The sequence below is a fragment of the Pistacia vera genome, unplaced genomic scaffold, assembly GCF_008641045.1.
Source record: "Pistacia vera cultivar Batoury unplaced genomic scaffold, PisVer_v2 Contig462, whole genome shotgun sequence".
In the NCBI taxonomy this organism is placed as follows: Eukaryota; Viridiplantae; Streptophyta; class Magnoliopsida; order Sapindales; family Anacardiaceae; genus Pistacia; species Pistacia vera.
In genome coordinates, this window is record NW_022196293.1 from 539,116 (window position 1) to 551,800 (window position 12,685).

Here is a 12,685-nt window from a genome sequence, read left to right on the forward strand (position 1 = left end):
ATAAACCGGTCCAATTAAAAATCCCTAAACCTAATACACGCAGCCTTCTCATCGCATTTAGTTCATCTCTTTCAGTGTTTCTCAGTTTCTTACAAAAAATGTCTCAGTTTCTTACGCAAATTTCTTAGCTTCTTCTCTCTTCTCTGCAAAAATTTATCAGCTTCGTCTCTATTGTCTGTTCTCTGCGAAGATTTCTCTCTGAAATCCTACCCAAATCGCATCTGAACTCTCTGAAATCGATGACAACGTCTTCCTCCCTTGTCGAAAATCGACGACGTCTTCCTCCCTCGCCGCAAATCGACGATGACAGCTCCGTTCCTCGCTGGAAATCGACGGCGACAACTCCATTTGTTGACGACAGCTCCATTCTTCGATCCAGATAATAAACACGACATTCTTCGATCCAGCTTCAATAATCAATAATTTCAATTTCATTTTTGTAGCAATGTCATCCTACAAATATTCAGGAGTCCTATATAGGATCTGTGAACAAACGAGCAGTCTATGGACCGTGTACTTCATCCTTTTGATTTTTATGCATCATATATGCCTCTGATTATTAATACATAATGTGGTATCAAATGAGTGTAGCATTATTTGTCAACTGATATCTGGAATATTTATTTTAACATATTCAAGTGGCATTTTGCGTTATATGTGTAGGGATGTTTTAAGCTCATGTTGAATTTTTTACCCTGCTATTTATCATATGCATTATCACAGTGACGATTGTCTTGATTATAGCTCATGTTGAATTTTTTACCCTGCTATTTATCATATGTATTATCACATGGCATCGGGTTCCTCTCTTTTTTGGGATAAAAACATTAAGAAGTGGTTTCTTTTGATGTTTCCTTGATATCAGGTTAATTGAGTGACTTTCTGCTCCTGGTGTGCTGTTGGTCTTCAAGGAGATAACCAGTTTTGCGGACTGAAGTAATCTGCAGAAAATTCTATCAATTTTTTTTTAATTTTTTTATCTTGTTCTCTGTTCTTCATTTGTAGTTTTCATTAATTACTTATTTGTGTATCTTACTAGTTAGAGTTAATATAGTAATGCAATATGTTACTTTCAAGCACTACCAGTTATCAACTGTAGCTGCAAATTTTTACATGTATGTTACTTTATGGCTATCAGTAGCTTAGTTGAACATCTGGTCCTATCTAAGATTGTGAAGAATAGCTTATAATCCCTATACATTTAAGTTAAATTACAAGTTTTAAATTATGATTTTTATTTTTTACTAAAATTTGTGTAGATGGTGGTAATGGTTATGATGATGATGATGGTGATGAATTTTGATGCTAGTGTGTGAAGCTCAATCAACATGGAGACGGATCAAAGAAAAAACACTTGCATCAAATGTTTTATTATTAATTAGTATGTATTTTGACATTTAATATGTAAATACAACATCATGTTTGGATTTGGACTTTGAATTTTTGTTAAATACTTAAATTATGTTAGGATTGTTGTTGAATTTGAACTTTGAATCATGTTGGATTGGACAAAAATTGATTTTGTATTATTAAAAAATAGAAATCTAAAAAAAAAAAAAAAATTTAAAAAATGTGCTGACGTCATCATGATGTGTGATGACATCATCGGTTGAACCGTGACTCTGCCATCAGAGCGGGTTGCCCGTCGGTCCGGTTTTTAAAACAATGGTTTGTATACCAATTACTGATCGCATAGTTTATAGCTTAATGTATTTTCTGTTTATTTTTCAATATGAAATAATATATAAGAGTAAATGAAGTCAAATTTATAATATAAGATAGGGGTTTTTATTTTTAAATTTAACACTTTAAATAAGCTCAAAAGAGCTTATGAGAGAAATTTATCATAAGCACTTATCTTAAATTTCATAAGCACTTTTGAAATAAAACTAAATAATCTAAAAAAAAATTCAACAATTGTTTATAGCTCTAAATAAGTTTTTTGGGCAAATAAATAACGCAACCAAAAGACTTATATAAACCATTCCACCACAACTTGTGACTTACCAAGAAAATAATAGTCATATACAAGTCGATATACACATAACACTTAACATAAATTTGTACTATCATTAGGGTGTGTTTAGTTCAGAGAATATTATATTACTAGAAATATTATACTAATAAGAAGATATATTATTTTAAAGATTACTGAGAATATCTACGGAAATGTGTTTGGTTAGGTTGGAATAAATTAGTGGGTATATTATATTTATATGTTTAGTTGGGAAGAATAAATTGGTGAATATGTTATATAAATTATTCAATTGTCCCTCTATTTTACTATTATTATTATTATTTTAGATTATTTTTTAACCTTTACATTTGTTAATTTAGCCACTTCCACAATAAAAGTTTAAAAATTAACTAAAGCACCCTAGCCACCCAAGAGGACAACCAGCGGTCGGCCACCATCGTCGAACGGCAGTCGCCGAAACAGCACACGATTGGTTGGATCTGGCCGGTCATGCACCAATATGGATGTTTCCAACCAAATCTACAACCAAAGATCTAGCCGTTGACAGCCCAATTGTGGTCGTTATTAACAACCAGATTGGTGCATGACCGATCGGTCATGCGCCGTTCTGGCCACGTCAGTTAACGGTGGCTATCACCAGCAGTAGCGGTGGCTGACAATGGTTGCTGGCAGGCAGTGCTGATCTTGGGTGGCCTACAATTTGTTTTAAGTACAAGGGTATTACTATCCAAAAACTTAATTAATTAGGGGTAAGCTTGTAATGACAAGTTTATGTGAATTAATTCAAAATAAGGGTTTTTTTGTCCAAAAAAAATTATTAATAAGGGTAAAATTATAACAAAATTAACATTATCAAATAATCTTAAAAATACCTAAGAAAATAGAAGTAATCAGATTACCACCTATATAACCAACAATAATTATTATTGGTTTTGGAAGATTACCAAAATATTATATTACTTAACTAAACATAGTAATCTAAGTAATATAAGATGATATTACCTCAATAAGGGAGGATAACTACCAACCAAACGCTCCTTTAATAATATGATACTTGATCAAATCCTGTCTTTATATTTTAAGAGTAACATCCGTTTTGTTCCCTGTGGTATGGCCTAACAAAACAAGGTCCATTAGAATCTAATAGTAACATTTAGGTCCTTATCAACAAGAATTAGTTTTTTGAAATTTTATTTGCAAAGTCTAAAATACCCTTAATTTGTTAACTTTTCTTTTCTTTTAATTAATGAAGTTGTTCTAGGATTTTACTAGAATTGTCAGTTAGCATCCGTTTATGTTTTTTTAATGGCTCTATTAAATTTTTAATGTCATTTACATAAGAAAAGATTAGGGGTATTTTAGACTTCTACAAAAAAAATAAAAAAGTGGCACCTTATAATTCATCAGTTTACATGGGTCCTGTCTGTCCAATAATAGATTCCACCTAATCAAGCAAATCACAAACTCTCACGTGGGATTAGTGAGACGAGTTAGTGAGAGGGGTTAGTGAGGTTAGTATTATTGATTATCATAAGGATGAGAGTTTGACCCGCCCCATTCGGGATGGAGTTTACCAAGAAAAGTTGGTTGCGGGCACGGGGTGGGTGTGGGGATGACCTTGAACCCACCCCCGCGCCTGATTTATTACATGTTTCTCTAACCATGAATGTTTTACACAACTTTGAGAAAACAAAAAATTCAAATATACTCTAGCATCTATATTTATTACTAGGAATAATTCATATGAAGCTCTGCTAATCTGGAAAATCCAATTGGAATGCTTGATAAAATCCATATTCTTAGTGTGTGTTTAGTTAGAGAAAAACTAATTAAACTTAAAGTTACAACAATTTCAAACTAATCCTTACCATCATTAGAAATTTTAGGATAAAACTTAAAATTCACTTTTTATTTTCGTCCATTTTGCGTTACATACTAATTATATAATGCGAATTTTATTTTTTTCAGTTTGATTGATTACATATATATATGGATAGTTGTATTTATTCATCTTATTATGCCATAATTTAATAAATCGAGATATTTGCTTTACACGTTTATAAATATAGGTAAGCATAAAATTCATTCACCATATCTTTTTAACTTGAAGTGGAGTTGGCAACTATCTGATTCATTTTCAACAAATAAATATTCAATTAAACTTACATGTAAAATCAAAATAATTATAAATGATGAATCAATAACATATCGTACCAACTCAAACTCAAAACAAAAAACTATGTCTTCTTGTAAAAGGAAAAATATTAAATATAAATATGGATATCATAATAATGTAACTTATTGTTGGTAAGAAATAATATATTGTAGGCTCCATTGCTTGCACCAATATTTACATTTTTAAAAGAATAGATCTTCTATCATAATTATCTCTATCACACATGCTTGCACCAATATTTACAACACCTTCTCCCTGCATATTATAAATTGAAATATTTTATAATATGATAAGATATACAATAAACTTGGAATTATTTTTAGAAAATTACTTAATTACCTTTGCAATGTTTCTAAAGAATGTGATAGAGCTTTAATGAGATCTGCTAAAACCAATTGAGATTGGGCCACAGCTCCGTCATACCGGGTTGGGGGTGGGGGCATCCCCCATTAAAACCATCTCTGGATGCAGGGGTGGGTGTAGGGGGCAGGTTCGAGTTCGGTGGCTGGGGTCCCCGACCCGCCTTGTGCCCATCCCTATATTATAAGGACGAAAATGTTACTATTAAATTCTACTGGACCTACGTACTTAGGTCATGCCTGAGGACCAAAATGGAGTTAACATAAAATAAAAATAAAAATGAATAGTGTACGTAGAGTTACTATTGGCTAGCCTTGTATAAACAAAAAGTTCTGCCACCTTTCACAAGCAGCAACCTCAACTAGCGACACGTGCACTTGAGCTGACACGTGTCAAGCATGCTGCTTTTGCATGCATGCAAAACTTCAAACTTCATTTAATAATATGTTTGTCCTCTTTCTCTAACTTTCATTATCATCTTATTTAATTGAATTACCTTAATATATATATATATATATATTTGGGATACTACATTACTGTATGTATATTTTTCCATTTTTAAAAGAATAGATCTTCTTTAAAATAAACTTAATATACCATCACCATATGAATAAATGTCTTAATGTTAATAACTTTCATATTATTTTTAGGATTTTAGGTGAGTGATACTGATGATACATATTTAATAAAACAAAAATTATGATCTCATTAAACAAAAATATCCACATAAATAATACCAAATTTTGCTTACCAATAATATCTACTTTACATCTCACCTATTATTATATTTCTAATAAAATCATATTCATATATTTATCAAATACCCAAAGAAATATAATTTAATTTTTATTTCTTTCAAATTATTTGAAACTAGAAATGGGTAAATAAGAAAAAGTAAAAGGATTCTTACTGTAAAGTGCAAACCAACAGTTTACGACGATACAAAGATCCATACAAATAGTTATTAGTTGACTGTTCAAAATGTCAAAATCATGTGAACTAATTAATCTAATTATCAAATCTCTTTAATATATATTATTTTCAAAACCATTTATCAAGATATTCATTTAATGAAAAATAAAAATTAAACATATGTCATATATATATACACACATATGTCAAAATTAAACATATGTATAAATACATATATCGAGACTTTATTAGACCCATTAAGACTTTCATTTACTAATTAAACACTAAAACCTAACCCTAATACGTTGAAAAGGCAGCATTTTGATCAAATTGAGGGATTAATTGCCACGTTGACGGTCCTGCTCCAGCCCCCACCGCCGGACTCCGAACTGCAACTCGGCGGCAACGATCAAGAACTCCACAGCCTGCTGTGTGGTGAGCAATTCCACGACTCTTCTCACAGTTCTGAGGCGGAGATCGTCGGCCTTCTGGACTACGCTCACCAGCTGCCCGATCTTCTCGTCCAGGTTCGCCCGCTCTCCCATTAAGTCAGTCGCTCCGTCTTGCCACTCCGATAACTCGTCCGTTATCGCATTCTCTTCCTTCACGGTCTCGCATTGTAACTCACTCACCCGCCTGTATTTTCCAAAATCATTTCTCTTCAACTTTCTTCAACTAGCTAAAATGCCGTTTTCTTATAAATTTCTAATATTTTTTAACCAAATTTCAATATATTTAGCCCTTTTTTTCCTTAAATTTCTAATATTTTTTGAAATTTTTTAATAAATTATATACTATTGTAAATCACTTCTTTTAGAGAAATTATTTATTGTTGCTTATGTAATGTTATTGGAATAAATAGGGCTTTCTTATTGTTGTTTTTCTCTATATATAGTAAATAAATAATAATATAATTTATGATTCACAATTACAATATAAGAAAAAGGAACAAAATAAATAATTAATTAATTTTACATGTTACCACTGAAATTTAAAAATTAATTTCAATTTTAATGCTAAAATTCATCAATTGTAGAAAACAAAACCATTTTCGAACTAAAAATATATACATAAAACAATGAAAACAAGAAAAACAAAAACATGAAATTCTATGCGTTAACTCACCTGAATTGGCTGGGAGAGAGGTCACCGAGGTCACCGGTTCTCTGACCACGAAGAATATCAACAATATGAGACTCAAAGAGAATGCTAGACTCAGTGTAAATCAAATGGAACACCGTGGTGGGTCGCCACCCGGCAATCCAATGGAGGGAGCGCTCGAGGGAGGAAGCCCAAGGGGCGGCGAAGATGTTGAAGATGTCGCGTTCGGCGGCGGCGGACTTGGCCCTGTAGTACTCTGCGTAGTGGGTCATGGTCTTGGCGACCAAGTGCTCCAAGTCCCAGTGCTGGTCGGGAGTGGTGGGAGCCCTCGGAGCCGTGGCCAGCTGGCGCACCAGCTGGCTCAAGTGGTCGCACCAGGTGTTGTAGAAGGTGTTGAAGCTGGTCATTCGGTAGATTTGGGTGTGAATTTGAGTGGGTTTTTCAGAGAGAAAGAGGAGAGAACAAGTGGTTGGGGTTTTGGGTGTGGGTTTTATATATGAGTACTGTGAGGAGGAGGAAATGAATAGGGTTGAGTTGAGTTGGGTGACAAACGAGTAGAAGGCGCGTGCTGAGTACGTGGAGGAAGATGATGAAATATGGACGGCGAATTTGTTTAATCTTTTATGTCCTTTATTTAGTTTCTTCTCTCTTTTCTCTCTGTTGTTGGGTATCGTTACCTCTGGATCAAGCATTTGATACTGCCAATGACTGTTGGATGAGTTGGAGGGTCTATCCCGGTAATTAGTCGTCTTAATAAGTAAAAGCAATGTATGCATATGAGAAAAAAGAGTATCGGAAAAAAAAAAAAAAAAAAAAAAAGTAGTGATACGTGTATAAATTATGTTTACAAATTATTGTATAGAAACAGATGTAAATGTAACACAACTATTTTATTGCAACATCATTTACCTATATAAATTAACATTAATTGAGTTGGTTTTGTATATAAGTTCATTTATTCATTTTGTGTAACATCAGTTTATATAAAAAAGTTTATAAACCTAATATTTTTCGACAAAAATTGAGATAAAAAAAATAGGAAAAAATATAATTTCATCCTTAACTTTTGGTGGAAGTTAGAGGTAAAAAAAATGGGCTGGGTTAGGCAAGTCAGCCCTAACCTGGCCGGCCTCGACCTAGGCTCTACCCAGCCTGACTTAAGGGCGTACCAGGTTTAGCCCGACCCAAGTATCCCTGTCGGGCTGGTTGGGCCTTCATAGGCCAACTCGACGACGTAACAGGTCATTTTTTTAAAAAAAAAAAAAAAAACCATCCAACCCGTCAAGTTGGCGGTTGGAAACCTGACAGGTTGGCTGTTGGGTGGGTTGCTTAGCAAAAACCTATTTTATCTTTCAAATATAACCGTTTTATAGTAGTTGGAGGGGTTTTTTTGGTCATTTTTTTTTCCCATTTTTCTCTATAAATAGGGCATAAACTTCTCATATTTCCTCACATCTCAAATTCTCTCATTTTCTTTTGCTCTTGCTTTAAAAATTTCTCAAATCTCTTTGATGTCAATTTGATCTCATTTTAATTTTTATTAGTTTTTACAATTTTCAGTTCATATTTCCAAATTTCATTCTTCTTCTTTAATTCCTTTATATCCATTTTTTTTTTTTTTTATCTAGAATTGATAGATATTTCCATCCCACCATCAATTTTGATGATGAAAAAAATTATCCTAGCTCAAAAATTTCATTTTTTGGTTGAAAGTGATTGGCATATAACTAGAAAATTTCATTCTTTTCTTTAAACCTTTTATCTTGCCACTTTAAAACTTTCTATTATGTATTATCCTACTAATCCATTGATAATACATTCAATTTAAAAAAAATTATCTGCTCGAAACAGAAACAATTAAATTTTAGTAGGACCAATAGAAGCAATGGAATTTAAATTTAAAAAATATTGGAAATCCATTCATTTTCTTTATTGTTTAGCTATCATATTTGATCCTAGCTTAAATTAGCAGGTTTAGAAAAATATTTTAGACATGTTAAGTGAAAATTTACAAGAAGAAACGTATGCTAATCAACTAGGACAGATAAGAGAGTGTTTTTGAGAGGTATATTTGCAATATGAAAGTAAGTATGGGAACTAGCAAATAGGCATAATACCTGAGGAAGAACTAGAGAAGACACAAATGAAGACTTCAACTCCTAGAGAGAAATTAATAGGCAGAAAAAAACCTGAACTCGAAGCATAACCTCCTTTTCAGAAGCATCAACAACGAATATAATGTCCTCCATGCAGCTGCAGAGTAATGAGCTTCACCAATATTTAGGAACTCCTAACTTGCTACCAGCAGATCTACAACAAAGAGTCAACTTTGATGTCTTAGAATATTGGAAAACCAGAAAATATACTTTTCGGTACTATCAAGACTTGCCCTGGATGTTTTCTCTGTTCCTATCTCTACCGTCTCATCCGAACAAACATTTAGTGCAAGTGAAAATTTTTAAATGAAATGAGGACTAAACTTTTATCGAAATTGATTGAAGTCCTCACATGTCTTTGAGATTAGGAATGGTCGCGCCATCAGGATCAATACGAGATTGTCAACGATACTTTAATAGAATTATTTCAATTTTGTAATTTAGATGAGACATATGAGGGGGTCCTAGTCAACCTTCAAATTAGTTGTTTTGTAATTTGTAAATTAACTGTCAATTATTACACTTTTTTTTCCTTACTAAGTTTTTATCTCAATTGAGTTTTTCTTGATAAGGTTTTTAACAAGGCAATAACTGTTGTAATTTCTTATTTCTTATTTTATTTTTTGATAAATGAATAAATATAATTTTTCTTATATTACAATTTAATTGTATTAAAATTGAATTAATATTTGAAATGTTAATTAAAAAAAATTATTTTAATTGAATTGATATTTGGAAAGCTAACTAAAAAAAATGATACAAGAGAAAAAAATTAAAAAATTAAAAAATATTTTTTTGCCAGGCCGGACCGCACAAAAATCCATTGGGTTAGGGTTGGTGGGCCAGGTCTGGCTGACCCTTTGGAACAAAGAGGTGGGCCTAACCTGAAGATGAAATCCATTTCCAAGAAACTAAAGTGAGCGTAACTTCATTACTACTACCATAAAGGAAACTATTAGGTGAAAAGATTAAAGTGCAGTAACACATGCTTCTAACAAGATTAAATGCATTTAACTTCAACAAATTCCATATAACATCCCCTTTATACGGGTGTTACTGCCCTTTTAAAAACACAACGAAAAGAAGCAAACTTTGAACAACAAAATGCGTTTCTTTGGTAAGAGATAAGAGAGGATGAAGGACACCAGTGGTGGAGTCGCCCACGAGTACGACAGGAGATTTAGGATTTGGATTCGATTTGGATCTTCTTTAGAGTGAAGAAGAAGATTGAAAATGCAGTTTGGAGATTGAAGGATGTAGGGAGCAAAGAAGCCCGATTGAAGATGCATAATTGCAATATGTGATATTTTTTTTTATTTTTAAGGATTTAAGTTTTAAATGACTTTACCATTGCTATTCCCTTGCCATCGTGAGTGAGGGGTTGAAAGCAGTTTTTCAATTCTAAAAGAGAATGTGTTATGAATTTGTCAAAGTAGTCCTTCAAGTGGGTTCTTAGAATTCAGTCTTTAGGCATTTTAGTAGTGTTTGCAGATCATGAGTTAGTGGTCAAAGTTGTTGCTATTTTTTAGTCCATTTTTCGTTGATGTATTGCCTATTAAAAGGGCTATTAGTTAATTGAATAAGAGACACGAGAAAAAGTCTTTTCTCCAACTTACTCTGTTTTTGACCTTTATTAAAAGTGCCTTTGTCTTTGTGCCTTTTTTTTTTTAGTCTTCAATTTGTGACAGTGGTATCAGAGCCACCGAGAGTGAAAGTGCAGCAGCAACAACTCCATTTATTGCAGTAGCAGTTTATTCATGGCCTCTGAAAAACTTTGTGCAACCGACTATTCCACGCTTTGATGGTCATTATGACCATTGGAGCATGATAATGGAAAATTTCATGCGCTTTAAAGAGTATTGGCAGGTGATTGTTGCTGGGGTAGCAGAACTAGCAGCCGGTACAATGTTGACGGATGCGTAGAGGACAGAGTTAGAAGCACTGAAGTTGAAGAATTTGAAGGCGAAGAACTACTTTTTCCAACCAATTGATCGTTCCATATTGGAGACAATCATTTGCAAAGACACCTCCAAGCAAATTTGGGACTCTATGAAGATAAAATATCAAGGATCAGCAAGGGCAAAGAGGCAGAAGCTTCAAACTTTTCGGTTTGAGTTCGAAATGCTTTTGAATGAAATCATGAGAGTTTGTTGCAGATTAATTTTCTTGGACAATGGCAATTGTCAACAAGATGCGGATCCACAGAGACAAGACGGAGGATGTTACCATCATTGAGAAGATTCTTCGATCCATGACACCAAAATTCAATTTTTTGTTTGTACTATAGAGGAATATAATGATATTGATGAACTTTCAATTGAAGAATTACAAGGCTTGTTACTGGTTCATGAGCAGAAAATTAACCAGCAGGAGAAAGATAAGCAAGCATTGAAGGCCTCAACTAACAACCATTCTTCTACACCAAATAAAGAAAGAGGTAGAGGCAGGGTAAACAAGGATCACAAAAGCCCGTACTAGACCTCCGAAGATAATCAATTCCATGATTCTCAAGGGAGAGCAAGAGGTCGAGGAGGCATCATTCAACTGTCATCAGGCCAAAGTCGAAAGACAAATCCAATGTTGAGTGCTTCAAATGTCATAGGTATGGCCATTATCGTTCTGAGTGTCGTACGAATTTAAATTGTGGAGAAAAATCCAACTTTGCAGAGAAGGAAGAAGAAGTGTCTTTATTGATGGTTTGTCATGCCAAGGAGGAAACCCACAACAATTTGTGGTACTTAGACACAGGATGCAGCAATCACATGTGTGGAGACAAATCTACAATCTCTTATTTGGATGAATCCTTTCGTGATAGTATGAAGTTTGGTGACAATTCTAAAGTCTGTTATGGGCAAAGAGAAGGTAACAATCCAAACCAAGGGAAACTATGTTCAGACTATCTCTAATGTTCTTTTTGTTCCAGATTTGAGAACAAATTTACTTAGCGTTGGTCAGCGTCAAGAAAAGGGGTATGAAATCTCTATCAAAGACGGAGTCTGTAGAATTGAAGATGCAAAATTGGGCCTATTTGCTCAAGTCAACATGACATCCAATCGAATGTTTCTGATGTATCTCCACAACACTACACATTCATGCTTCTCTGCGAAATTGAAGGAGGAAGCTTGGTTATGGCATTTTCGCTAAGGACATCTAAATTTTGGTGGCTTAAAGACGTTGCAACAGAAAAATATGGTGACTGGCCTTCCCAAATTCTCAAGTCCTTCTCAAGTTTGTGAAAAATGTGTTGTTAGCAAACATCTGCTACTGTATATCATAAGAACCAATTGTGTCGTCGGTTCAAAGACATTATGTTTTGTATACATATGTTAATATATATATTTTGTATATATAGTTTATCTTATCTATTGAAGATAGTGTTCTTATTTCACATGTGGTTTATTACTTCATTTATATATATTTATTACTTGTGAAATATCCCGATGATACAAATCTTTAGAAGATCAAAATCATCAAAGTATTCCCTGCATAAGTAATATTAATTAGACAATAATATTACATAGTAAACATGTTGAATGTCTTTGTAGAATATCATGTGATGGTATTAGTGTGGGTGATTATAAAAGTTATATCACTAGGGCATTAGCATGGATAAGCGGTTAGTGAACTGTTTATCGAATATGGTCATTTATGATGAATCACATGGACATTTAAAATGTAGTCAATAATTTATCATAAGATCATACTAGTGTATTATTAATCCTTAGACCTGAGATATTACGGTTGGATTCTGCATAAACGCATATGGTTCATATGGTGTATAAACACAAGGCTAATCATGTCATGTGTTAATAAGCCGATTTGACTATGTGTTATTTATGTGTGGAGACAAGTGATAGTCAAGATGAGATTCGTTGATTTGGTATAGATTGATATCAAGTTCCTAGACAAATGTCAAGATACATTGGAAAAGGGAAATCTCCGATCGGGGTATATAAAATATTACTTGAAAGGTGTTTCATGGTGACACGTTCCATATGTATT

General features: G+C 33.4%; 1 protein-coding gene across 1 annotated transcript; it reads right to left on the minus strand.

Moving 5' to 3' along the window:
* Positions 1-5,716: 5,716 nt before the first annotated feature.
* LOC116145481 (protein DOG1-like 4) lies at positions 5,717-6,977 on the minus strand. The gene is made up of 2 exons (XM_031430937.1): positions 6,552-6,977; positions 5,717-6,062 (listed from the first exon to the last, which is right to left on the minus strand). The coding sequence occupies exons 1-2, from the start codon at positions 6,932-6,934 to the stop codon at positions 5,765-5,767; spliced, it is 681 nt and encodes a 226-aa protein (XP_031286797.1). The 5' UTR covers positions 6,935-6,977; the 3' UTR covers positions 5,717-5,764.
* Between the last annotated feature and the right edge of the window lie 5,708 nt (positions 6,978-12,685).